We start from the raw sequence: 24,955 nt of genomic DNA, 5'->3' as shown, positions 1-24,955 counted from the left end.
TCGGCTTGTGATGACCTTTGGGGAAAGTGCGTATTTAATTTTTACTGATGTTGTAAAGGCACAGACAAAGTCTTGACCTTTCTGATCCGGGGTGACCACTATGAGCATCCCACTGAGAATTAATTACAGCTGCCTGGAGCGGCTCCAAGAGGCATTTATTAGAGTACTATAAATGTGGTAAAAGCGATCAGCATGCCTGGGAGAAGCCATTCCATGTGCCCGCTGTGATATCTAAGAGAAGCTCAGACTTGTCGGCTTGTTGTTTTGTTTTGCTGTTCATTAACAAGACTGAAACAGGAGAGACAGCGTTAGAACTCCAGGGCAAGCATTTCCCATCATTCTGCTCTCCACACAGATACTTCTGCATTAGATTAAGGCACAATAGATAGAACTAGGCAATACAAAAATCAAATGTCTCCCCAAGAGACAGGACACGGTGCAATTCTCTGACTGTACAAAGCACAATACAACAGCTTCTTCTAGTAGTCTCCTAGAAACGTAAAGTGGAAGTGAACAGAAAGCTCTTTAGAAGAACTCCGTACAAGGAAGTATTTAAAATTCAAGGTATGCTATGATGCTGTTGTACTTCAGCATCCAGCACAAAGCTGGGGCTACTAGTCACATGGGAGTTTGCAGTCCTTTTCCCCAGAGATCAATCTGAAAACAGAAGATCAGTTATGTGTACAAAGGTTAGGCAGATATATTTCAAATAAGATACGATGATTTTGTCAGATACTCTTGCAAAAGGACTGCAGTTGAATAAGGAGGTTTAAGTAAAAATTGTAAAACCATCTAAATTTGTTTTGGAGAAGGATTTAATTGGAAATGATGATGAAAAAGCCAGAAATGTGGATTAACCTAAAATGGAAAGGGCAGCCAAGTTACAGCAGATGGCTTTTTCTTGTTCTTTAAGTGCCTTGTAATGAGGAAAATATGCTATGTAATGACAGTTGTTTCTAAACTGACTTTTTTTTTTGGGGGGGGGGGGGGGGAGGTTTCCCATGAGGCATGGGTTGAAAAAGGAGAATCAAAAAGACATAGCTGCAGACAGTCTGTATTGAGCTGTTTTTGTTCCGGAGTTCCGGAGCTCAGTTTGACGTATGGTAGGAAAGACAGCCATCTCCCATTCCAGCTAAAACTGAATGAGCAAACAGCCTCTCTTTCTCCCTTCTGCCTTCCCTCCCTGAGCATCTACATTGCATAAGGGCTCCACCACTCTCTTTCTCCCATAGAGCCTCTCTGTGGGTTGACTAAGATTTCTTTATCCTGACAGGTTTTTGTTCTGTCTTGCTGTGGTTGCTTTTATTTCCCTCCTGTGTCAGTTACGAATTCCTCCTCTAATGCTGTTATCCAAACAGTTTCCTACAACTGAAAAGCTGCTGTTAAGATTTACTTAAAAATCTCCCCCTCATTCCATTTTTTGATTCCTTTCTACCCAAAATGGGGTTGGGGAGGGGGGGAGAGTGAAGGCAAACAGAAGAGACAGCCTATTCTATATGACACATGCTTGATTTCCCAGCAAGGCTTAATTACCATTGGGAGTTTGCACTCCTTTTCCTTTTGACATGCTGAGCACTCTGAGTGCAGTGCAATGCCTCTTGCCTATTCCGGTTTGCATGCACATGCATAAGATTTGCTTGTGCATTGGGGCACTTGTATATGAATTGTATATGAGAACGGAGACTGTAGGCATCTCCCTGAAGACCATAGGAATCCGTGCAGCTTTCAGGCAGACTTAAGACCCACAGAAAATGATACCTTTCATGCTATTTTCATATAAGGTTTCATCCTGCAAAGAGATGAGCCTACTGACCAGAAAGTATAGGGGGAAATTCAAACCCCTATGTAGCTCAGCCAAAAGGTCCTATGATAATGCAAGGGCAAGGGAGCTTTGCAATCAGCAGGACTGAACTCATGACTCATATCTGAAGAGACTCATGCTTCATGCTTTGTGGGTACACAAGTGTAATTGGAGACAACAGGAGGCTTAGGATATAATGTGCAAGATGGAAACCTAACACGGTGATTGCTCTTCAACTCTGTATAATGAAATGTGCATTGCGTTTTGAGGAAGAGCATGATTTCCCTTGTTTTCTAATGTAAAACGTAGCTAAATTGTATTAGCTTCAGCCAAAAAGAAGAATAAAAGCTAGAGAATTCACATGCTGAAGCTATGTTGTTAAGGACAATTAAAGAATATTCTTCACAAAAGAAATCCAATACATATAGCACTTCCAAACTTCATTAGAAAGATTGTGGGTTTCAAGATTAAAAGTGTGTCCGTTTATGAAAATAAGCCTTTTTTTCCTGTTTTCAAGCTCTGCATTTTAAACTATCAGCTGGACCTTAGCTTTAGCTAATTTCAGTAACATTCCAGACTACTGGGGAAGTCTATTCTACCAGAAGAAGCAGTAATAAGTTGCTGAAATTATCTTGATAATTAAAGAGTTTAGCTTTATATTTATTTGCTGAAAAATCCCCCAGTGACATATTAATTATGCTTAAAGCTTTGCCTTGTAAAAAAGTCAGTTGGTTTTCAAATACCCATCTCATCTCTATTTATTTTTAGAAAGCTGGTCTTTCAAACTGACAGTATTTCAACTATTTTAACACTTTGATGAAGACCTAACTTTCGCTCCGATAATTTTTCAAAATTAATGTCTAGTGACTTTTTTGATCAAGCCACAATCACTATTACTTCTGAAGCAGGAACTAACTTTGCTTTTAATCTTGGTCTTCATTCAGCTCTGCCCTATTCAAGGCATCTTCGTTCATCACAGGGCTGCTCAAAAGAGGAGCTCAGTCTATAGTGGCTGGAGCTGCCAAAGAAGGAAACCTTTGGAGGGCTTATCGTGGAAAAATGTATTTAGAGCAATACAGTTGTTTGAGGGGGAGGGTGGGTATCGAAGCTCCCTAAAGGCTACCAAAGTCCCTCTCTCTCATACCAGGTATCACTGGCCGGTCTTTAGAGTGGTAATATCATACTCCTGATAAAGTGTAGGCAAAATTTTGTAATATCTCTAACTCACTGCTCAACTTTAGGCTAATATTTTCAATGAATGCAATACTGCCAGATAAGTTACTGAGGGATACTGGGGAAGCATAGGGAAGTGATAATTTGGAGCATTAGCGATGGAAGGAGGCCTTCCCATCCGTGTAAAAGTGATGTTGACCCTCAGTCATATGAGCAAACACTCAAATACAAATTACTTGCTGATGCTCAAAATCTAAGAACCTTATACGAGTAAAAATTCAACTTTTGCCTGCCTGGTTGCCCCAAATGCCCTGCTTTCACTGACAATTCTGAAACATAATTTTGTGTCTCTTGTGCACATATAAGTGTTCTATACTAGGTACACGAGATAAGTAATCACCTTGAATATAAACATGAACTTTAAGAAAACGTTTAACTTCAGCTTCCTTGAAAATGTTGGTATAGATAGAGGGTTTTTACATTGCTATGCGACATGTCTGAATGACATTCTTTTAAGAAGCTGGAAAAGATTGTTTGGAAAGCAGTAATCAGGGAATAGTTATCAAGGGTTCACTGTTACAACAGAAAACCCTTGGCTGAGAGTCTCCAGGGATGTGTCCTGAGTTTGGTAATGTTTTGTATTTACTTCAGTGACCTGGACGATGAAGTAGAAAGTATGTTTAGCACATTTGCAGATGTCAAAACCTGGTGGAGTAGCAATCAAAATGATCCTGACAAATGGGACAGCTGGTCCAAAAAAACAGGATGAACTTCAAAAAGGAAAATGCAAGGTCTGCACTTAATCTGGAAAAATCAAGTGTATTAACACAGAATGGGAAACAGCTGACTAGGCAGAAGTTTTTGCTGAAAAAGATGTTGAGGTTACTGTGACTCACAAGTGGAATATGTATCAACAATGTCATACTATTACAGTAAAAGCAAACATGCAGCTTTGCTATTGACTGCTGCGTGTCTAGTTCTGTGCAGTGAACTTCAGCAAATGTGGAGGCAATCCAAAGGAAAGAAAGGAAAATGACTGGAGAATTAGAAAACATGTCCTGTGAGGCAAGAATGAAAGAGCTAGGGGTTTAATTTATTGAATGAATGACTGGAGAGATGTGAGAGGCTTTCAAATAATCAGAGATTGTCATCTGTTCTCCACGTCCATTGTGGATAGCATGAGAAAAGAATGTGCTAAAATTACATCATGGAAGAGTTACATTAGTAAAAACTTTCTGACAATAAACGCTAGGCAAGAATGTAGGAGAAAATTGTGGAATTCTCTGCTTTAGATTAAATACTTTAGAATAATCAAACATACATCAGTCCATAACCATATCTCTCTCATTTATCCAGCCTTGGCACAGGAGGGTGGATTAAGAGATCTCTTGATGTCATTTTGGCCCCGTTTTTTGTGTCTCTATCACTACTCTCCCTATTTAATTTTAGTGTGAACTTTTCAATTTTCAGTTATTTTACATATATTTTTGAAAGGTGGTCTCAATAAAAATCTGTCTCACCTCATCCAAACTAAATGAGATTCATGCATTTAATTTTCTTCTGGTGCTCTCCTACCTTTACCTCCATACCTCAGTCATTTACATCTCAGCTTCTTCCATTCTGGGACACCAGATGCCAAGTCCACTGGGTAAGCCTAACTTGTGATCCAGCTGTGTCTAGCAGCTGGGGTCAGGGAGTCGGAGAGGGGCATCTCAACTGGAAAATATGCTCCTTGGCAAGGTGCTGGAAGGAAGGAAAACGGTCTCACTGGCCTTGTGTCCCTCCCCTGCCATGTAACAGGATATAACAGTGCACTTGCCATAGGGCTCCTAAAAGGAGGCCTCATACATTGGGTCAGGGGAGATTCAGAAGCATTTTGTGCTTGTTGTTGTGCAAACTTTATACACATTTGGTCCCTGCCATGAAAAAACTGCACTCTAAGAGCAGGCACATAAATGGCTGTGCACATAGAGAAGTTGATTCCTGTGAGGCAGACACTGACAGCAGTAATTAAAATGTTCCCATGATGGTTTTATTCTGATGAGTTATGCACACTTGTATAGTTGAAAGACTGGGATGCTTTCATATTTTTTATATTTTTATTCACTTCTGACTCTACTCCCCATGTTTGTTTGCTATGTAATATGCCTCCTAACAATTCCAGGAGCGTATTTTTTATTGGCACCCACTACGATTTTTACAGTTGAATAAAAAAAAAAAGGAAAATCATTTAACGCAACTAACCCTATCACCACAGCTACCTCCTTCATTATTCTTCCCTTACCCTATCTTACACCCTAGACTGCAGCTAATGTCCATCCAAAGGGGTGGGATGCTGCTGGGACATTCCAAGATCTTGGACAAGGTTGGGTTTGGCTCTGAAGTTCTGCACATCCATGTGTCATTCCGAGTATCTTTATACCTAAGGCAAATCACAGAGGTTTAAATATAAGCCAGAGCCACATGATGGTCAGATAGCTAATCTTCATGCTCTGGTTGTGTCCAACTGTCCCCCTGACTTTCCCAAAGTCAAAGACGTTAGTGGAGTACAACACTGACACACTCACTCTTTTGTGTGCTTCTATGGACGAGAAGAAAGATTTCTAAAGGTACATAGGGGAGATAGATGATAACCTCTTGCCGAAAGTCAGTGGAAAGTGGATGATTGTAGTCCGTGTTGGTAAACTTTACCCACGACGCTACAAGAGAGACAGACAAATCAGATGGAGCAAGGCTACAGATAACTACTGGACTGGGAGCAATCAAACATAGTCATTGTGAATCTTTCAATATTCTTGTCTGTTTATGGGCTCAGTAGAGTGAGAAAGCAGCTAGGGACTCCCCAGAACTCAGCTGCATAAATCCTCTGACACTGAGCAACATGTTGCTATTCCTTACCCTTTTATTTTTATCCAGGTGTCCTGGTTTCAGCTGGGATAGAGTTAATTGTCTTCCTAGTAGCTGGTATAGTGCTATGTTTTTAAGTTTGGTATGAGAAGAATGTTGATAACACACTGATGTTTTCAATTGTTGCTAATTAAGTGTTTATACTAAGTCAAGGATTGTTCAGCTTCTCATGCCCAGCCAGCAGGAAGGCTGGAGGGGCACAATGAGTTTGGAGGGGACACAGCCAGGACAGCCGACCTGAACTGGCCAAAGGGGTATTCCATACCATGTGATGTCATGTCCAGTATATAAGCTGGGGGGAGTGGGTGTGGGGGGATTGCCACTCAGGGACTAACTGGGCATTGATCAGCGGGTGGTGAGCAGTTGCGTTGTGCATCACTTGTATATTCCAATCCTTTTATTATTACTATTGCCATTTCATTAGTGTTATGATTATCATTATTAGTTTCTTTTTTTTCTGTTCTATTAAACTGTTCTTATCTCAGCCTATGAGTTTTACTTTTTTCCCCCATTCTCTCCCCTATCCCACTGGGTGGGGGGGAAGTGAGTGAGCGGCTGCGTGGTGCTTAGTTGCTGGCTGGGGCTAAACCATGACACCAAGGAGAGCCTATTTTTACCTAGTAAGAGATTTTCTTTCCCCCCCCTTGACATTATACCTCCATTATGCTTGGTGGTCATAATACAACAAGGCATAGAAGTTTAGGAAAGGACTGCTGGGTCTGTAAAAAGCATACGGCTATAGTGAATCCAGCCAGGAGAAATAAAATTTAGCTCATCATTTAGCTGATGAAAAAGTGTTTGGTATAGCACACTTTGAAACACTTCACACAGTCCTGTTTGCAGAAACCCAACTATCCTTGTGAGCTAACCTTCTCTTCTTTTGGGCTAGATATTCACCCTGTGGTTCTTGTTTCCTAGCTTCATCCCATTAGTCCGAGCTGTGCCCTGCATCGTACAGCTGGTAGGTCAACAGTCTATTACTAACTACAGCTTTCTGTATATCACATTTCAATCTCCCCAGTAACTTGGAATTGCATCTTTCATGTGTTTATTTTTATAAAGGGAGCTTGTTCAACTGACAATGCTGTAAAACCATTAAGAGACTATGTCCACTCCTGCTATAGATCACCAGTCCCTGCTCGATAGGATATCCTACTACGCTGCCCTACCAAAGCATCAGAGCCAGCAAAGAAAAATGAGTGCTTTGCATAGCAAATAGGTTTTATGACTTACAGTTAATGGACCTTACTATTAATTGGCAGAATTACAACTCTTGTTTGGTTGATGAAAGTAGCTGTCTTGAAAAGTTATTAGGCTTCCTTTTGTTCTTGTTTCCCTGCAATTTTTCTCAAGATTGATTACATAGTGCCTCTTTGAAATTATATTGAATGTTTCCTCTGAGGATCTACCTGCATCTTGGTTTCATACACATTGCTAGTCTTTCAGTATTCCAGCGATCCAGGGATATTAAAAGGAAAACAAACAAAAAAAAGCAAAATAGTTAAGAGTCCCAGGAAAATATTCCTGAAAAACATGAATAATATGGAAATATCATTGAAAATATGAATAGTATGAGAAATATGTACGCAGCCTTATTAAGGCTAAATAGTTTTGCGTTAATGGAAAACAAACTCCATTAACTGAGACGTAGTAACTCATAAAGCATCTTATGTTGCGCATTGCCGGTATCCGCTATCTATCCTAAATCAATTACCTCAGTCGAGACATGGTTCCCCTTTCTCTGGGGTGTGGCTGTGGCTGGAGGGAAAGCAATTTATTTCAAAAGCTGATTCAGCAAGAAACTCTTCAGGGGCCTATCAATGTCCCATTAATAATCAGAGATGCTGTAATGATTATCAGTGGCGCTGTAAATCATTTGCGTAACACTATTTTTTTTAACATTATTCAGCAATTTTGTGTTTCCTGAAAGACAAAAAGATTTCTGTATCATGAAATAAGCTTTTCAGCAGGAAGCAACAAGCAGTATAACAGACTTTTAAAATATTGTTTCTTCTTATGCTGTACCTTATTTTTGTGAAATTAACTATTCAAGAAAAGGAAGTTCTTATAAATTGGATCTAAGTCAGTGATATTATAAGCAGATATTAAGAAAATGTCACGCTCACTTCTGCTAACTCATCTTGACTTCAGTCCCCAATAATGCTCCCTTTTCATTACCCTCTGAAGCCTGATTCTGCCTTCAAGTGAAATTAATAGGAGAAAGATCAATGCTGGACATCTCTTAGTGTGTCAGTCCAAACCTGTATCTACTGCCTTCAGAGGACTTTTCTGAAGCCCAATTTCACTTAAAAATAATAATGGTTCGGACAAAAGCTGATTCAATTATTTATTGCAGATAATTTAAGCACCTTTTTTTTTTGTTGTTGTTGCCACTTAATGAAAACTCAGTACGGATTATATGCAAATTGTTTGGCAGATTTGCCTTATTTGCAAATTCTAAGGCAAGGTCAAAACAGCAGTAATAAAGCTCTGCCTGAGTTCCTTTTTTACGAGGTGTGGATATTATTAAAAATAGCATTAAAAATGTCATGAATACAGAGGAGAAAAATGAAAGCTGAGAAGGAATCCAAGAGCCTGGAAAGCAGCTGGAACGAAATAAATGTTCGTTAGTGCCTTGCATCACACAGGCTACTTGTATCGATGGAGCAGAAAAAAATTACTGGTAGTAATAGCTCTGTTTGAAATTAATATTTTTCAAACTTCAAGATCCCATTTTCAGCATGAAAAAAGCATTACTGAATGAGCATGAATGCAGCTGTGTTTTAATAATGCCAGGTCATTTTCCCTCCGTTTTATTTTACAGTCTCTGAAGAGTTTCCTCTTTCTTGCTGCATATGTGTTTTAGGCAAAATACTCTTGAATAGAGAATGACTTTTTCGCAAAACCTAGCGACTATTTTCCTCTTACCATTTTCGTCTTAGTGAGCCCTTATGCTGAGTAAAAAGACTGCTGCTTCCTTCTTTTAGGGTTATGTTACTTAATGACTTCTTTTCTGTTTGCTTTGCTAGCGATTATAAAACTGTCACCATCTGTACTTCAAAGCCGGCTTGCTGCTTTTTGCCACGTAACCTTGAGTGATTACAGCAGTGGTTCTCAGCTGCTGCTTCTTACCACGACCGATATCGGGATCTTAAATACAAATAATTTTTCTCAAATTAATAGCAACACCGCGTATTATTTTTTGAGAAAAGGAGGTGCGCGTGAGCCCGCGCCTTTGCTGTAAGGCAAAGTGTGGATAAGTGAAGCCAGTGGTACAACTGGGTTTGAGTTCAGCAAACTTTCAGTTGCCAAAGAAGATTGACCCGAGATGGCGTTCAATAACCTCTACTTTCAGCTGTGATTATTTATTGAAGTGCCCTGGGCCACTGAAGTTCATCTGGCGATTGTTCTACCCCCCCGTGCCCCCCCCCCCCCCCCCCCCCCAGAATCTCATTCACATGATAAAGTCCGACTTATTTTTTCTAAAGGCTTTGCAGCGAGCAACAAAAGCCCCCGTTATAGGGATAAACCACAAAGGACGAAATCTCAAGCAAAGCGGGAAAGGGCACATTGTTCGGGCTGGGTCAGCAGCTGCAGCCCTCACAATGCACCCTGCCCAGCGGGGCAAAGGCCCCCGCCGCCGTCCCAGCAGCAAGCCCTTACCGACCCCGCCAGCGTTGGGGTGCGCGTCTGTAAAAACATCGGTCTCCTCGAGGCCCCGACGGTGGGAAGCGGGATTCGGTAGGAATTGGGTCGGAAGGGCAAGCGAAGGGCAGGCCGGCTGGCGGTGGATGCCTGCGGCCCAGAGGAACGAGGGCGGAGGCGCGGCGGAGGCCTCTGGAAGGCAGAAAAGGGGCCGCCGCGGACGTGGGTGGGCGAGAGCGCAGGCCCCGCGAGCGACGTGGGCGAGAGGCGAGACGGCCCTCGCTGCTGTGAGGGAACCGGCACGCGTGTCCCGCAGCCCGGGTGCTGGAGAGGCGTGACGGGGCCGCGGCGGCCCGCGCTTCGCCCTCCGCGTCTGAGGGGGCACAGCGCAGCCCCGGGGGGGAACGGGGATCCCCGCCCGGCAGCCGGCGGCGGGGTCAGGCCGGTTGGGGAGCCGGGGGGGGGGGGGGGTGTGTGTGTGTGTGAGGCCGGCCCCCCGGGGCCGGTGTGGCGCCGGGGGAAAAGGCGGCCGCTCCTGAGGGGCACGGAGATCTCGGCGGGGAGACAGCCCCGCGGCGGCCGGAGGCGCGGGGCAGCCTCCACACGGCCCGGGGACTCCGGCGGCCGAGCCGAGAGGCGGGAGCGAGGCCTGGGTTGGCGGGGGAGGGAGACGAGGGGCCGGGCGAGCCGGTCAGCGGGAGGAAAGCTCCCCTCCCCCGCGGGCGGCCTCTTGCGAACGCCAGGTAGGGCCGGCTGAGTGACAGCTCCCCCCGCCCTCCCGGCGTTTTCATGGGACGCTCCGCACGCCGATCAGCGATGCGCGCGGCGAAGCCCTGACCGGCCATTGGCGGGCTCCGCCCCGCCCCCCTCTGGGCACGGGTCAAAAGGGAGGCGAGGGGGCGGGGCTTGAGGCTGAAGAGGCGGGGCGGCGGTGGGGGGCGCGGAGGCTTAGCCCGCGAAGGCGGTCGAGCGGCGGCTGGAGCGGTCGAGCGGCGGCGGCGGCGCGGGATGGGACGGAGCGCGGCGCCAGGTGGGTGCGGGGCCGTGCTGCCGCCTGCCCTCAGCCGCGGCGGAGGCAGCTCTCAGGGGGGGTCCGTTCCCCCCCCCCCACCCCCCCTTCCCCGGGAGCCCGGCGGCCGCCGGGAGGGGCGCTGAGGGGGAGCAGCCGCTTTTTAACGGTCTCTCGCCGCCCGCGGGGATAATCCCGCCGTTGACCCTGTGGGAGCCCCCTCAGCGCGGCGGCGCCCGTTTCCTCACAGCCGCGGGGAGGGCAGCGACGGGTCGCTCCGGGGCTTCTCCTCTTCCTCCGGCCCGGGCTGAGCTGCCCGTCCTGGGGCCCTTTCGCCTCAGCCCGGCGGGGGGAGGAGGGAAGCTTTTGTTTCTAGCCCTCCCGCCGGACTCGGCCCCTCGCCAGACCCCAGAGCCGCGGGGCGCGTTCCCTTTCCCCCTTTCGGTCTCGGGTGGGGGTTGTGGAGCCCCCTCCCCGCCCCACTCCCGCGTGGGGGGTCGGGGATGAGGCCCCCCCCCCCCCCCCCCGGACGTGGGGTGCTCGGGGCTGGGCGCCGCGTTCCCCGCAGCCCGGTCGGAGCGACCGCTCCGACCGGGCTGCGGGGAACGCGGCGCCCAGCCCCGAGCACCGCAAATCCGGGGGGGGGGGGGGGGGGGCCTCATCCCCACTCGCGTTTCCCCCGCGAGTGGCCCCGGCACCGCGGCGTAACACCGGCAAGTCTCTTCTGATGTCTGGCGGTCTTGAAGTACTTAAAAATAATCGTCTTTGGCTTTGAAGGGCGCTGGGAGTCCTTGACAGCTCGGGAACTTTTAACCCCCCCCCCCCCCCCTTTTTTTTTTTCCTACTCGTGTTTTTTGCAGATTAATTGTTTTTTCCCCACTTATTTAAGTGAGCGTGACGCTGAGAAGAAGCTGGGAGTCTGAGTGAGCGCAGGCGTGTGAAGACAGGGGTTTACTGCAACTGCTGAATGTCTAACGCTAGCTGAAAAGTGGTTAAGAAATGCTTTATCTATTTTCTTTCTTCTTGTTTCTGATACAGTTCAGTAATCACTGCAGATAACTAACGGGAGAAGGGCTGGTAGTTTTAAGGGTGAGCAACAATCTGTGAAGTGGGGCCAGTACTTGAGTGACGGGTTATTGGATGCAGTTGTGAGATTCCTTGATAGAAAATACTTCAAAGCACAAATGGTTTAGTTTGTGCGCTGTTTGTGCAGGAATGGGAAAAAGCTGTCTAGCTGTGGTTCTTTGTGCCTCTGTTGTAAACTACAGGGAATGAGGGGAAAGTATTCCTATTAGAAAAAGATGGGGGCAGATTATGAAAGCAGCCAGGAACTTCAAGAGACTTGAAATCTGAGGGTGAGAAGGAGGAGGTCTTTTTGCTTTGCATATCATGTAAGACTGTTGTGTTGGTTTTTTTTTTTTTCTTTTTAAACTTTACTTACGGAATCAAAGTATTAAGTTTATAGGAGACAAACTGTTGTTTTGACTTTGCCTGATACAATATTTTCCATGGTAGCTAATAGTGTGTGTGCTTGAAGAGGGGAATGAAGTAATGGAATAAGGTTGCAATCCTTATTCTCCAGCATGCTCTCCCATGCTACAGCGATCTGTTGCTTAGATGCTGAGTTGTGTGGCCTCTAATATACGGGGGTTGACATGATACGGAATAATTATGTAGACTAATACCCAAGTTGGAAACCTGTTAGATTAAAGTTACAAGTTACAATGCTTGCAAATTAAAGATTCAAGTTTAAACCCTCTATTTGAACTGTGGAACTGAGCTTTGTTAGGTGTTATGTTCAGTTACAGCTTACTTTTGCCTTTAAGTTCTCATCAGAAAAAAATACATTAAGATGGAAGGACAGTTATCTGCCTACTCTAAAATAAAGGCCCTAAGTCATTCTTGCCCAGTAAGAATGTGGCTTTCAGTAAGTCATGTAAGAAGGATGTTTTATCTGCAGCTCTTCAGTTGAGACCAGCACCAGACCATGCTCCCCTTGAGCAATGTGAAAGCTCTGTTTATTTCCAGGTGAATTTTGGGGATGAGTTGTGCAAGGCAAACTTCTCTTACTGCTTCCTGGAGGATTAGTTTTGTGTTTGTATTGCTAGCAGCAGTGTGAATGTAGTTGTTAGGTGGTGAACACAGAGGTTTTGTTGTACATGAAATAATATGTAATTGAACCAGTCCTTTCTTCTCCTTTTTTCCATGGCTATTTTCTTCAAATAAAGAAAAATAGAGAACATTTTTTAATCAGATAGATACTGAAACAATAGCCTTGATTATGCAGAATAGTTACTGAAATTGTTTGGTCTTTGCTGATCTTCCTATTTGTCTATGGAAGTAATAAAAGATGACTTTATATGTCAGAAATAGAATTGCTTGTGCTTTAAAAGGGGGCATTCATAGCAGGAATAAGTTATTGAGGCTTCATGTTTGATTTATATGGTACAACACATATGACATTTCATAGTTAATAGCAGCATAAACCTGCTTTGTTTTTCACTATATATATTGTCTGTACAACATACCTCAGGATTATGATTTTAGGAGTAGTAATATAAACTTCTTACAGACCAGGTGCTCTTTGGTGTGACTACTTTAGCTCAGGTTTATTTACTTTATTCTTCAGTGAGAAGGTATGTGCCATATATTTCTCTGAAACAAGAATAACAGTGTCTGTAGGCAATGCTCCTGTATGGAGGAAAGAGGAAGAAAAGCCATCGTGTGACAGATGATAGGAATATTATTTTGAAGTTTCTTATATATGGTGATTAGCAGGACGGGACTTCTGAAAACCAGACCAAACTAGAGCAGATACTTTGGTGAAGAATTCCAGAAGAGCTGATGGTAGCTGAGTGTTTAAGTCACTATATCAGTGTCACCTGTACAGTGAATTAGCTTTCATGCCTTTGCAAGTCTTCTCTTTTTGATTAAACTTTCTGCATGGACAGTTACATCTTGGTGTAATTTGTAGTAATTGGAGTGGGAAAAAGCCTTGAGAGAACTGCATGGAGGAATCATGGTGTAAAAAGATAAATATATGCAGTTAAATCTTTGTTATTTTGAGCCCTCCCATAGCATCATCTTCCAGAGCTCCCTTGACTGTTTTTAGTGAGGAATGAGCAAGAAATGTTGTTGCAGTTAGTTGTAGTCTGCTCTTGCAAGCTTGTCTTTAGTTGGTGTGTACTTGATATGGTTTTGTAACTGAGCTTGAATCTGATACAGGTTGTATAATACAGCATTTTTTGGCCTTTTTAATTCAATGGTGATGTATGGGTTTCTTCCTGTTTCATGTGTGGCTCCAGTTAAAATTCTTTGGGCTTCTTGTGGTTGTTATTGTGACTCCTTTTTATTTTATTTTTGCTTGCATAGGATATTGAGCTACAGGCTGCGTATCAGGTGAATTGTACTACTAGCCTAAGTTACTAGCCAGGCTATGCGTGTCCAGTGGGCTATGACACTAAGTGTTGTGAATTACCTCAACATCGGAAAGATACTAATTTACAGTACTGATGGGGAGAAGTTGCTCTTATCAGACTCATTTCTTAGTTCTCTAATCTTAAAGTCATTCAGTATATGAAGATCATTAATAGGATCAGATGACAAATAAATGTCTTTGCGTTACGTATAACTGCACATTGCCTTCAGAAGCTTCCTTGTACAAGGAGCACTACAGGTCACAGATTGTAACTGCTTATTCCCTTAAAAGAACAGATAGAGAAAGAGGTAGAGGGTGAGTATTAACTTCTCCATATGGAAGACTTGCAGAATACCTGTGATGTAAGAAAATCAGTTGCTTGACTAAGTATTAAATTGAGGCATCTTGAGCCTTAGCTCTGTAGCAGAACTGCTATAACAGATTATCTCCTGAGAACTCAGTCTGCCTTTAGAGGTAATAATGAAAATAACCTGAAGTTACACCAGATTTATTTGTTCAACTTTAACCTGTAAGTGCTTTCCTTCACACTTACTGTTATTTCGATCTAACTGTACAGAAGTCAGCCTTTTGTAAAAGCTGTTGAAATGTTGCACGGGGGTGTTTTTTAACTGGAAAAGCACTGTTGTTTTCCACCCCTCTCTGAAAACTCCGATAACTGAAATATTTTTAGCTGCTAATAGATGTCGTTTCTTTTTCCTCTGCCAAAAGGGGAAACAAAACATTTGGGAAGAAGTTAAGAAATTTGTGTGTAGAAACAGCTGGAGATCAAAATGGAAGTCTTAGTGCTCATTTAGGCTGTAAAACTAGGAGCTTATCTGGTTTAATTTCTTTATTTTTGGCAAGTGAGATAGCTAGAGAATTTTTGTTGAAGGCTTGTTACTATAGTAAGCATTTGTTGGATTTGCTTCTTTGGTTTTTTAAAAAAACGAATCCAGACTTATTTGTGTTAGGGATTTATAGGTGTTCTGAATTTCAACACATTGCTAATTAGTTTTTCCTTCTGCATACTGAAGTAATCTGCCATTAAAGTAATGGTGTTTGCTGGGTCCAGAATTGATTGCTGTGTGTGTTTGGGATTTTTTTTTTTTTGGTGGAACTCTCCATTTAGCAAAATTTTAGTTACTCTCTTTTTCAAGATTCTTGGAGCTCCTTCCTGCCTTTTGGTTACAAATACAATCTCCTTATTCCTATAGAGATTTAGTAGCCAAATATGGTTATAGGGGACAATGTGTGTTTCTATTAAGCATAGAACATCTTTATGCCAAATTTATTTAATATTTTATTTTTGAATATTCGTTATACTTGTGCTACTCAAAGGCATGTTTCAACACTGAGTTAATAATCTTTTGTATTTTAAAATATATATTTTAGAAGCAGAAAAATTGAGTTATTCAGGTTGAACTTGACTGATGTCTGTGTCTGTTTTGAACAGACATCAGTCTATAACAAAAACAATAGAGCAAAATATTTCCCCATCACTTGTATACTATCAAACAGATTATACTTAATGTGTAGGTTTTCTTCTAAACATTTGTAACTGCAGACTTCCTTGCAAGAGCGTTTTGGTAAGAAGTACTGGAAAGAACTGATGCAGACTGAGTGCTGAGTTAAGAGAATTGGCTAAGCATTAGTGAGCATAATAACGTAACTGAAATAAGTGTCTTGGACATGGCTGGCAGGCAGATATTTTTGCTTTAGTTTTTGAATTAATCTTGCATTCTGTAGATGCTTTGGTTTTATAATAGTATTCAGAATATGATGCAACCTTTAAAATGCTGGTAAGTGACATGGGTAAAGTATGTATAGATATCAGTGGTAATTTGAATCTGTTCAGAACTCATATTTTACAGTCATCATAATTGATATAAATAGAAGTAGTCTATGCTAAGGCAGTTGTAACTTCCATTAATCTGTCAAAACCAGAATTTTTGATTGACTTAAATGTGTTTTTCTCCAGGACAAGAAAAAATGAGGTTTTCAAATGTTGTGCACAGTATTACAGCCTGGCATGTTTTCTCCAGTTCCATAAATCAAAACTCTATTTCACTGTTTCTTTGGCATGAGCTTTTATTGCACATCCCTGTTGTTGAAATCTGCCCAACACAGAAACTATAGAATAATTTCTTATGGTAAAACTCTATCAAGCATTGCTCATTTACACAGCAATATGCACAGATAAATTCACATTGATGAAAAATATTTATCATTATTAATTTTGAATGAGACAGACTTTTTGGAGGCTTATGGAATGGTTATGTTTCTTCCTATGCTGGTGTAAAAGCATAGTTAAGGTTTGTTTGGCTCTTATAACTATTCATTAATGTGTTTTGGTACCTGAATATGCATTTGCTTTAGAGTTCTGTATGTATTATGGTGATTCTCAAGTCCTCTGTCAGCCTTTTGTTTGCTGATAGAACTTTAAAACTGGGAAGGAAAGTTTAAATCATAAATAGTGAAAATGCTGTTTAATGCATGATCTAAATTAACTTGATAAAATATTAAAGTGCTGCTAGCAATTACAATTTTTCAGACATTTGAAATTTTACATAAGCTTGTTACTTGATACTTTTTCATTAGGTAAAGAATGCTGAAATACCTTGCTGTCATTCAGCCTTTTCTAACTTTTTCTGTTGAGATGTTCTTGAAATTGGCTCCTTCAGTCTTTCTAAGGTAATGTTGTTGTGTATTCAGGTGCCTGGCTTGTCTATGAGCACCTATAACTATTTCATGTATATTTAAGCTGTTTGCTGAACAGTTAAATGCTAAAATGGGGTGTTGTTTGGGCTGGGGCTGTGCTAGTAAGGTGTAGAGGCTACTGCATCTTGTTGAGTTGAAGTGCTCTATTTGGATGGCCATGCGCAACGGCTGCTGCCTGTATTTTCCTGTTGGGTTACCTGAGTGGAAGCCCTAATATTTTTAGGGGCATGTCTCTTAATACTGAACACTTACTGTTTTACCAGTAATATGTTAGAGATTCCTCATTCAGGAAACACTTGTATCTCCTTGTTAGGAATTGAGATGATATTATATTTTTCTTGGAATGCTGTTATTTGCTACTTCTGCTCGTATTTGTCTATGTTCTTCTTTATTGTCTTGTCTTCTAGGTTACTAGGTAACTAGTTGGATTGTGGCATACAGTAATATTCTGGATTAAATTGGTGTGCTTTCTTCATGATTTACAAAGCCTGTTTAGTGTTTTTAATGTATTGGTAGATTATGAAGGCAGAGGTCCTTGATGGAATAAAATATACCAACAGTTTTGGGCGCCTCAATATAAGGATACAAACTAGAATGTGTCCAATGGAGCACAACAAGGATGGTGAAAGGACTAAAGGGCATGACTTACGAGGGGCAGCTGAAAATACTAGGTTTGTTCAGCTTGGAGAAGAGGGTACCGAGGGGTGACCTCATCGCTGTCTACAACTTCCTCATGAGGGGGAGCGGAAAGGGAGGTGCTGATGTTGTCTCTCTGGTGTCCAGTGACGGGACACAAGGGAGTGACTTAAAGCTGCATCAGGGGAAGTTCAGATTGGGTATTAGGAAACAGCTCTTCACTGAGAGGGTGGTCAAGCGCTGGAACAATCTCTGCGGGGAAGTGGTTGTGACCCCAAGCTGGTTGGGGTTCAAGAAGCGTTTGGACAATGCTCTTGGGTATCTGGTTTAACTTTTAGGTTGCCCTGTGTGGAGTCAGGAGTTGGACTTGATGATCCTGATGGGTCCCTTCCAGCTCAGGATAATCTATGATTCTATGAGAGTATGGAAGGTATAATGTAATAGTATTTTAGAGGCCTTAGGGGACTTGAGTTTCACCGGCTGTTTAGAAGATAGCGTGTGGAAAAACATTTCCTTTTATTGTTGATATATTCATAGAAACCAAAAGTGAACAAAGCACTTCATCAGTGAAGACTGAAAAGCATGTATAATCTCATAAAAATGTTTTATTCGAGTCTGGTTGCCAGGGCAAAGAGAATATAATGTTAAGGCTGTGTCTAAAGGACAGTTAGTATAAGTTGGGAATTACTGGAGCTCTGCCATATTTATAGGTGGAGAATGTTTCATAAAATGTGACCATCAGGACTTTCTGCCATGGACTGGTTAATCAGTTATCTGCTTTTCACTTGCTGCAGAGCAAGATACCATTGACAGCTGTTAGTAGGGGCTGGGGTTCAAATTTAATCTGGGTGTGAAATTTGTTCCAGTTCTGATGACTGTAATGGCCAGCTGAGTTTGAGTATTCCTTTATTTGAAGGTTTATAGTTAATGTTTGTAGTCATAGCTGATATATGCAGCTGTCGCCCTCTCCTCCCTTTCCAGTAGCTTTTTCTTGTGGCCTAGCACTGCTTTTCTTGTTGCAATGCCTGCCTTTGAAGGTTAGGAAGGGCTAACTTGTCTCTTGTGTTTTGTGTTTCTGATGTCCTGTAAGATAAGGACAGTGGTGTTTGGGTCACTGTTGTGTACCTGAGTGGAGAGGCCGGTTAGAGCAAGCGAGCGGTATATAACAGTTAGATCCATAACTTGCTTCATAAAAAAGGTGTAAACAGATTCTCTTCTGCACTCCTGTGACTTGGAAAATGAAATGGCATTAGGACACATGCTTTCCTCATAGCCAGAGACCTTAGTTCTTCAGCTGATGGATCCCAGGTTTCTTGTGCATCTTCATAGTGGCAACCACTTTGCTTGTAAGCTCTCCAACTATTACTTTTTACATAGTGGGTGACAGGCATAATATATCAAAACATGTTAACAGTATCCAGCAAATGTTGGAATTGATTTCTTGATGTTTGTTTTGAAATCCCACAGTGGAAAAGGTCAGTATTCCATGATGCTGAGGAAAACCATTCATCTGCTGTGGACTTGGTTTTGTCCTAACAGTGCAACAGGCAGCTGTGGGGACTAGTGTGCTACAAGACAAGGCCTGGGAAACTTGTTTTAGTTTGAAACTTCAAACAGCCTTTGGAAACACCTCTTTGAGAAGTTCTTCTGCCTCATTACATGAAGAAATGAAGTTTGAACTTCTGAATTACAAGGGAGGCTTTAGTGAATATGTGGCTTTTCAGTTCTACAGCGGTTAGAGCTTGCTGCTGAGTTTTATATATAATGTTGAAATTCTCTGGAACTCGTATCAGCACAGGTTTATTGTAGAGTTATTTCCTGGGAAAGTACTGTTTTTTCTTTTTAAAGCTTGGCTGCTGCTTTGAATGCTTAAACAGTTGCAAATGTGGAGGAGATAACACATTACTTCAGATGAAACCTGCATTTGATTTTATGCTGAATTTGAAGACACTCATACACGTATTACTGTTTTTTGCACACAGTTTGAATATTGAAGTTCCTTCTGACCTCTGCATGCCAACTCAGGAGCTTGAGTGGGGCTGCAGTTAACGGTCATATTTAAAGAGGATGTCTTGGTACAGTTATACAAGTGGTTTTGTTACACTTTCAGGTTATCTGTGTATTGGGGAAAGGGTATCTGTCAGGCTCTGCTTGACAAGCAGATGTGCAAGCCATATGCTTTCTATCCACCCTTTTTGCAGAAAGAACCAGGAACTAGCATTTCAGCAGCTTCATTTTACTAGATGGAGGGGAGCCTGTCTCTTTCAGCTCAGTCAGCTTGCTTCTCTTGAAGCTCTCCATTCTTCAAATCCCACAGGTCTTGTACATCTTCAATGTAGGAATGACTTTACAGCAAGTAAAGAGTTGTAGAGCTTGTGCATGGCAAGCATGAAATACCTGAATGTTGAAGTGATGAGGTACAAATGCCTTCAAGAGGAGTGTCTGGGAATGCACTGAGGTATAGTCTTCCAGCCCTCAAATGAAATGTAGCTATTATAACATTTGCCTCTGTCATCAAATGCTGCTCATACTCTTGTAGACTATCTTGAAATTTCAAGCATCCTTTGATTCAGGGTAATTCTACACAAGTGTGTAGATAAGATAGGAGCAACACCTAGTTACAGCTCAAGCTAATAATGCTGTAAAGAGACCTTCATGTCTAGTTGCTGAATTTCTGTGCTGGATTTGCACTGCTAATGACAGGAAAAGCTTCCATGTTGGACTAATAAGTGGTTGGGTTTTTAACCTTAAGGATTTTTATTATCCTGTAATAGCTGCATCTGAAATACTACTGTGAGCTCATTGAGATTCTGACCTTATTTTTCTAAAATATTTGCTATCCTACTGGAGAAGGTACATGCTCTGCAATAATGTTGTTCTGGTTGCCATACTAACAATTGTGAGGGCCTCTAAGCTTGCATGGATCTGCAGCTTGCTGTTGTGTAGGAGATTATGTTCACTCAGCTGGCTGAAGTGTTGTCTGGCTAGTTGACTTGATACTGGAGCAGGTTTAGAAGCTTTCAGGAATTTCTGTGTCTTGGAGAGTGATGGCAAGGTTCTGTTCAATGGGATTTATAACTATTTTCAAAAACTGCTGGGAAGCAGCAAGTAAAACTTCACAATTGGGGAAAATTCTAGAACTTCTCTTGTCTTATTAGATGCCTCAAGTCAACTAAATATTTTTACATTACTTAGTAAATTGGTCCAATTACTACTTCTGTGAGTTATTAATTAATGAAGGATGAAGTCAAATATGGTAGCAGATAGAACCCTTGTCTTAAAATTGTGGCTTTCTGAAATGTATAGAAATAAGTCTTATGCAGTATATAGTCCAATTTGCATGCTTCTGTTATTCGTTTTGTCCCTTAAACTGAAACTATCGAGGCAGCAGTGAAATAACCACCTTTATCGGGCAGGTAGTATTTTTGCTGCCTGTGACAACAGCAGCTGAAACCCTCAATCCATCTCCTTCTCTCCCTTTCCTATGTCTTAAGATGAAGCTGTTAATGTTCTTTGTGTGCTACTTCCTCATTTGAATTTTCTGTTCCGCTTCCTTCTGCTGCAAACTCTCTCCTATGCATTTCTTCTGAAGTTGTCTTTTACTTCCCTTTCAAACTCTTTCTTTTATATCCTAGTATTCCCTGTAAGAAAGAAATGCATTGTGATGAACTTCTGCTTCGTGTCATTTCTGGTAAAACCCACAGATGCCTTTTTTTAGAGAGTGAAATGCTTGGAGATGTAAAAAAACCAAACCCCAACAAGCCACAACAAAAACCCTCCCTACTGCCACACTCATCCCCAAAGAAACTTAAAATGGAGGGACGTAGATGCAAGACATGAAATGTAAACCCTTACCAAATGCAAACCCTTCTTCCCTCAACTGAGTAAACTGCCTGCTATCAGATTTCTTTAAGCCACAGAATGTTATTTTTGGCAGGAACATCAGAAAGAGTATTCTTTCTTTTAAACAGTTGTTGTTTGGAAAACAAGCATATGTCTGGCATCATCATGGATTTCTAAAAGAGGAAAAAGTGATTTTATTTTCAAAACATGTAGTAAAACTGTATTTTCAGCGGAATCAAATGTTAAATGCTTTTGGAAGCTTAAATTTAATGGTGTGTCCTTACAGTTGGTTGTCAAGGTTGAAACAACAAGCACAGTTAGCCCTTAAGCTGCTAAATGCTAATCATAGCTTGGCAAGAGTTTTCCTCAGCCAAGTTACTGGGCTCCAGAGAAGCACACAGGCAGCCTGTAGTAATTTTTTGAAGTTTTTCAAAGCTAGACTTAAATGTTGAGGTTCAGGTATAAATAAATAAGGCTTCATTTTCTGCTGATGGTAACTGTGATGTTAACTGTAAGACCCATAGCTATAAATCTGTAGTTTGAGTATCACCACTCTTGTTCATCTCGGTAGAATTATGGCTGTTAATGTCTTTGAATATGAAGCATTAGAAAATACATTGAAGTAAGTTTTGTGAACCTAAGGGATGACAGTCTTGACAGGGAACAGCTTTGATTTGTTGGCCAAAGATAACTTTCTTTATGCCTCATTGCAGAACAATAAATACAGCTTAGAACAGTCCCAGTTAACCAAGGAAGTTTGTCTAGGTTCATTCAGTTACCGGGATATGCTTAGAATGGAGAAGAATCATGTGCTTTAGCACTGAGTGGGAAACATTAGGGAGATTTAACTGTGAGGGTAGGAAATATGGGTGTTGAATCTAGAGGAATAAAACCAGTGAATTTATTTGAGGGTTATTGAAAGTTACTATATTCTCTTTAAGTTGTTCAACCTGATATTTTAGAACTAAAATATATGGAGGAAACCTTGAAACAAAAGCTTGTTTGAAATACAAAGCTTGAAGGACAAGTGTTCTTTTGTCAGAAGTGTGTTTTTGAGTCTTCTAAATCTACTTTGAACAAAATACTAAAATAAATGTAACTGTAGGAAAGATAAGACTGTAGATATAATTAAATTCCACTGTGGATTAGTTAATTTGCATGACATTAGTAGTGCTTTATAAAATCTGCCTTCTATGCTTTTTTGCTCATTTCTGCAGGTGTATAATGAAGTGTTGATCCTCTTTTCTGGTTCAAAGCATGCAGGACTGGCTGATTTAAATCAAGTTCTTATTGGATGTTAAAAGAAGAATAAACTTGGCCAAAATGGGAAGCTTGAGTATGATGTTTTTCTGTAGGCTTGAAACAACTTTTGGTGAGTCTGAATAAAGAACGTGACCTGTGTGAACAGCTGGCCCGTAAGGATGCAGTAGCTGCAGGTGCCCTGTCCTTCCCTTCCCCCTCAAACAAAGAATGTTAGTTGTGAACTCTTTTATGTAAGAATGGGATTTACAACAGTTCTATCCAGGAACGGATACTGATACTCCAAAGGCTTAGGAGAAAGTGAAGTTCTCTTCCTTATTAATGAGTAGTCTCTGCCAGGTAAATTCCTGGTAGCCAAGAAGAGGCTTTATAAATCACTCAGCTGATCCAGTAACAGTTTTCACCTACTCTGTTTTTAATAGCTTTTCTTCCTAATGCACAGGTACATTGCTTTAGAGCTGGTTGTGCTTGGGGATAAAAATTATTTACTGTTGATAGCATAACATCACTTCCAGCCATTCAATCAGTGTTCCTCTCTTATGCAGAAAGAGATGGCAAAATGTGAGTTGCAAAGGGGCATGAAATCTGAAAACATCTCTTGTGCGTTCTCGTGCTTTTGTTTGAATTCTGGCTAATGCCGTTTATTTGTTTCGTATTTCTTCAGAAGTGCATCTGGTACAAGATTTAATGTTAAACTTTTTTTCTCCTAAGTCTGTTTACTATTTAACAAAAACTACAATGTGGTAGAGAAATATTTCAGCTGTATTGTAACTGTACAAGAACTTGGGAAGTTTAGTCTTAGTTTAGTTAGTTGTATCTTAGTTTACTGGGCTTGGTTTAAAAAAAGTGCCATAATCCCTCTAGAGGGAAAAGAGGGTTGTGCTAGGGAGGTCTTGTCTTAGTGGGAATAGGTATTGTGTGGGTTCCCATTACTGGTGCAGTATCACTTTGTGTAATAGTCCGATTGGGTTTAAATTTCCCAAGAATAGGTTGTAACTCTCGTTCGGGCAAGTTCATCTTTCAAAGAGCAAGAAGCTGGTAGGAGAAAAGAGAGTTCTACTGGTACCTGAAATCCCATTGACCTGTTGTCCAAAATTTTACGCAATATTGTGGTACTTTTTGTTATTACTCAAATGAAGTTTTCCATTACTAGTTGTTAATTACCTGAATAAAAGCAGAAAAAATGACTGACATGAAGTGATCAGATGCTGAGAGTCTGATGGAGAAGAGGTTTTGAGATTAAAATTCTGATTAATTGTACAATCCTAAGTAATGTGCATACAGCCAGTGATCTATTTACCTGAAAAATGCAGCAAAACATTACCAGTGGAGGATTGGTGCTGGTTCATGGTTGGACCTTTTATTCTACTTTTGTTTTACTTTGTTTAGGAGAGGACATGACTATTTTTGTAGCAGTAAGACTACATCTAGAAAGCTATCTTGATTCAAGTTGTAAAATCTTAAACCTCAGTCTTTCAGTGGGCCACATGAGGGCAAAGATCATTGTGTGGATACCAGTTGTTGTTACTGTGAGTTTTTATTGGGAAAATGCCCTTTCCCCATGACTGCCTACTTGGTCCTGATGGTTGATTATTTGTTTATTTTTTAAGCACTTGAAGATGGGCTTGTCCTAATAATAGCTTAAGTTGTCCACTTGAAAGTTGCAAGATTCCCTTTTAAAGTAGTAGTTTTGGTGCAGAACATTTAGTTAGTTACATGTTAACCTGATAATAGGCTACTCCTAAATAAAAGCCTTTCTCAAGGGCAGGGCATCTCTGCACTATTGTCATGCTTGAAAATGAGGTAGGTGGAAGGTTTTGTTCCCTTTGGTTTTGTTCTGTGTATGCCAGCAGCATGGCTAAATCTCACTTTCTGGAAGTCTTGGCTTCAAAAAGAAAAAAAAAAAGACAGGCATCAAGGATACAGCTGACTAGTGAAACTTAGGTGTTTTTAAATGCCTAAAATTTACAATTTTACATTTCCAGTGGTGTGAATGTCCCAAAGATGCAAGGGTAACAAAATTAAAACTTACTGAGTACCTGCAATTCTGAGATCTGTGCTTGCATCTTCCATGTGTGTCAAAAGACGAGAGAAAACCGTTAATGAAACCTGGTTTGAAACGTTTTCATTTTTCTAAATTAGACCTGCATAGCAGGAGTAAAATTGGTGAGATAGGAAGTGTGTTGCCAGTAGTTTATGGAAATGCCAGTTCATGCTGCTAGTTAGTGGAAAATACCATTATTTCTGTAGGCAGTAAGTTGTGAGAACATAGGATCTTAGAAGTGGTGGGGGCAATAACCTCTTTAAAAAATAAAGTGTGATTCCCATGGTAATCTGCAACAAGAGTTGCTAAAGTAAGAAAACCAGTATGCATCTGTACTGTGTTGAAAGAAGAATTATATTATGTGGGATCAGGTGATACTTTCAAGTGGTTCCTCATAAAGGAAGCTTTGAAAAAAAAACAAAACCAAACAAAAAACCCCAACTCCCCAAAACCAGCAACAACAAAAACCAAACCCCAAAACAAACAAGGTTCCATGCCTCC

At 41.4% G+C, this 24,955-nt stretch overlaps 2 protein-coding genes across 4 annotated transcripts in view; one reads left to right on the top strand and one right to left on the bottom strand.

Annotated features, from left to right (window-relative positions):
- Positions 1 to 3,980: 3,980 nt before the first annotated feature.
- On the bottom strand, positions 3,981 to 10,371 carry LOC115353611. Its single transcript, XM_030043264.1, has 4 exons — positions 10,265 to 10,371; positions 9,545 to 9,899; positions 7,596 to 7,639; positions 3,981 to 5,396 (listed from the first exon to the last, which is right to left on the bottom strand). The coding sequence occupies exons 1-4, from the start codon at positions 10,369 to 10,371 to the stop codon at positions 5,255 to 5,257; spliced, it is 648 nt and encodes a 215-aa protein (XP_029899124.1). The 3' UTR covers positions 3,981 to 5,254.
- A 74-nt stretch (positions 10,372 to 10,445) lies between these two features.
- Positions 10,446 to 24,955, top strand: part of WASF3 (WASP family member 3) — a 76,792-nt gene continuing 62,282 nt past the window's right edge. For all 3 annotated transcript variants that reach the window (XM_030042925.2, XM_030042923.2, XM_030042924.2), the window contains exon 1: positions 10,446 to 10,556. The gene's annotated coding sequence lies outside the window, so the exon portion shown is untranslated. The remainder of the gene's footprint in view (positions 10,557 to 24,955) is intronic.

Source organism: Aquila chrysaetos, chromosome 19 (genome assembly GCF_900496995.4).
Source record: "Aquila chrysaetos chrysaetos chromosome 19, bAquChr1.4, whole genome shotgun sequence".
Taxonomy (NCBI): domain Eukaryota; kingdom Metazoa; phylum Chordata; class Aves; order Accipitriformes; family Accipitridae; genus Aquila; species Aquila chrysaetos.
Note: the sequence above shows the minus strand (reverse complement) of the source record. Positions and strands in the feature narration are given on the sequence as shown.

What these genes read in the sequence shown, in the direction of transcription:
- LOC115353611 (XM_030043264.1), bottom strand. Translation starts at nt 10,371, where the DNA reads ATGGCCGGTCAGGGCTTCGCCGCGCGCATCGCTGATCGGCGTGCGGAG. An exon ending in CTCAGCCGGCCCTACCTGGC is followed by an intron (nt 9,900 to 10,264) that starts GTTCGCAAGAGG and finishes GTGCCCCCTCAG; the next exon opens with ACGCGGAGGGCGAAGCGCGG. An exon ending in GGAACCATGTCTCGACTGAG is followed by an intron (nt 5,397 to 7,595) that starts GTAATTGATTTA and finishes GATTTGCCTTAG; the next exon opens with GTATAAAGATACTCGGAATG.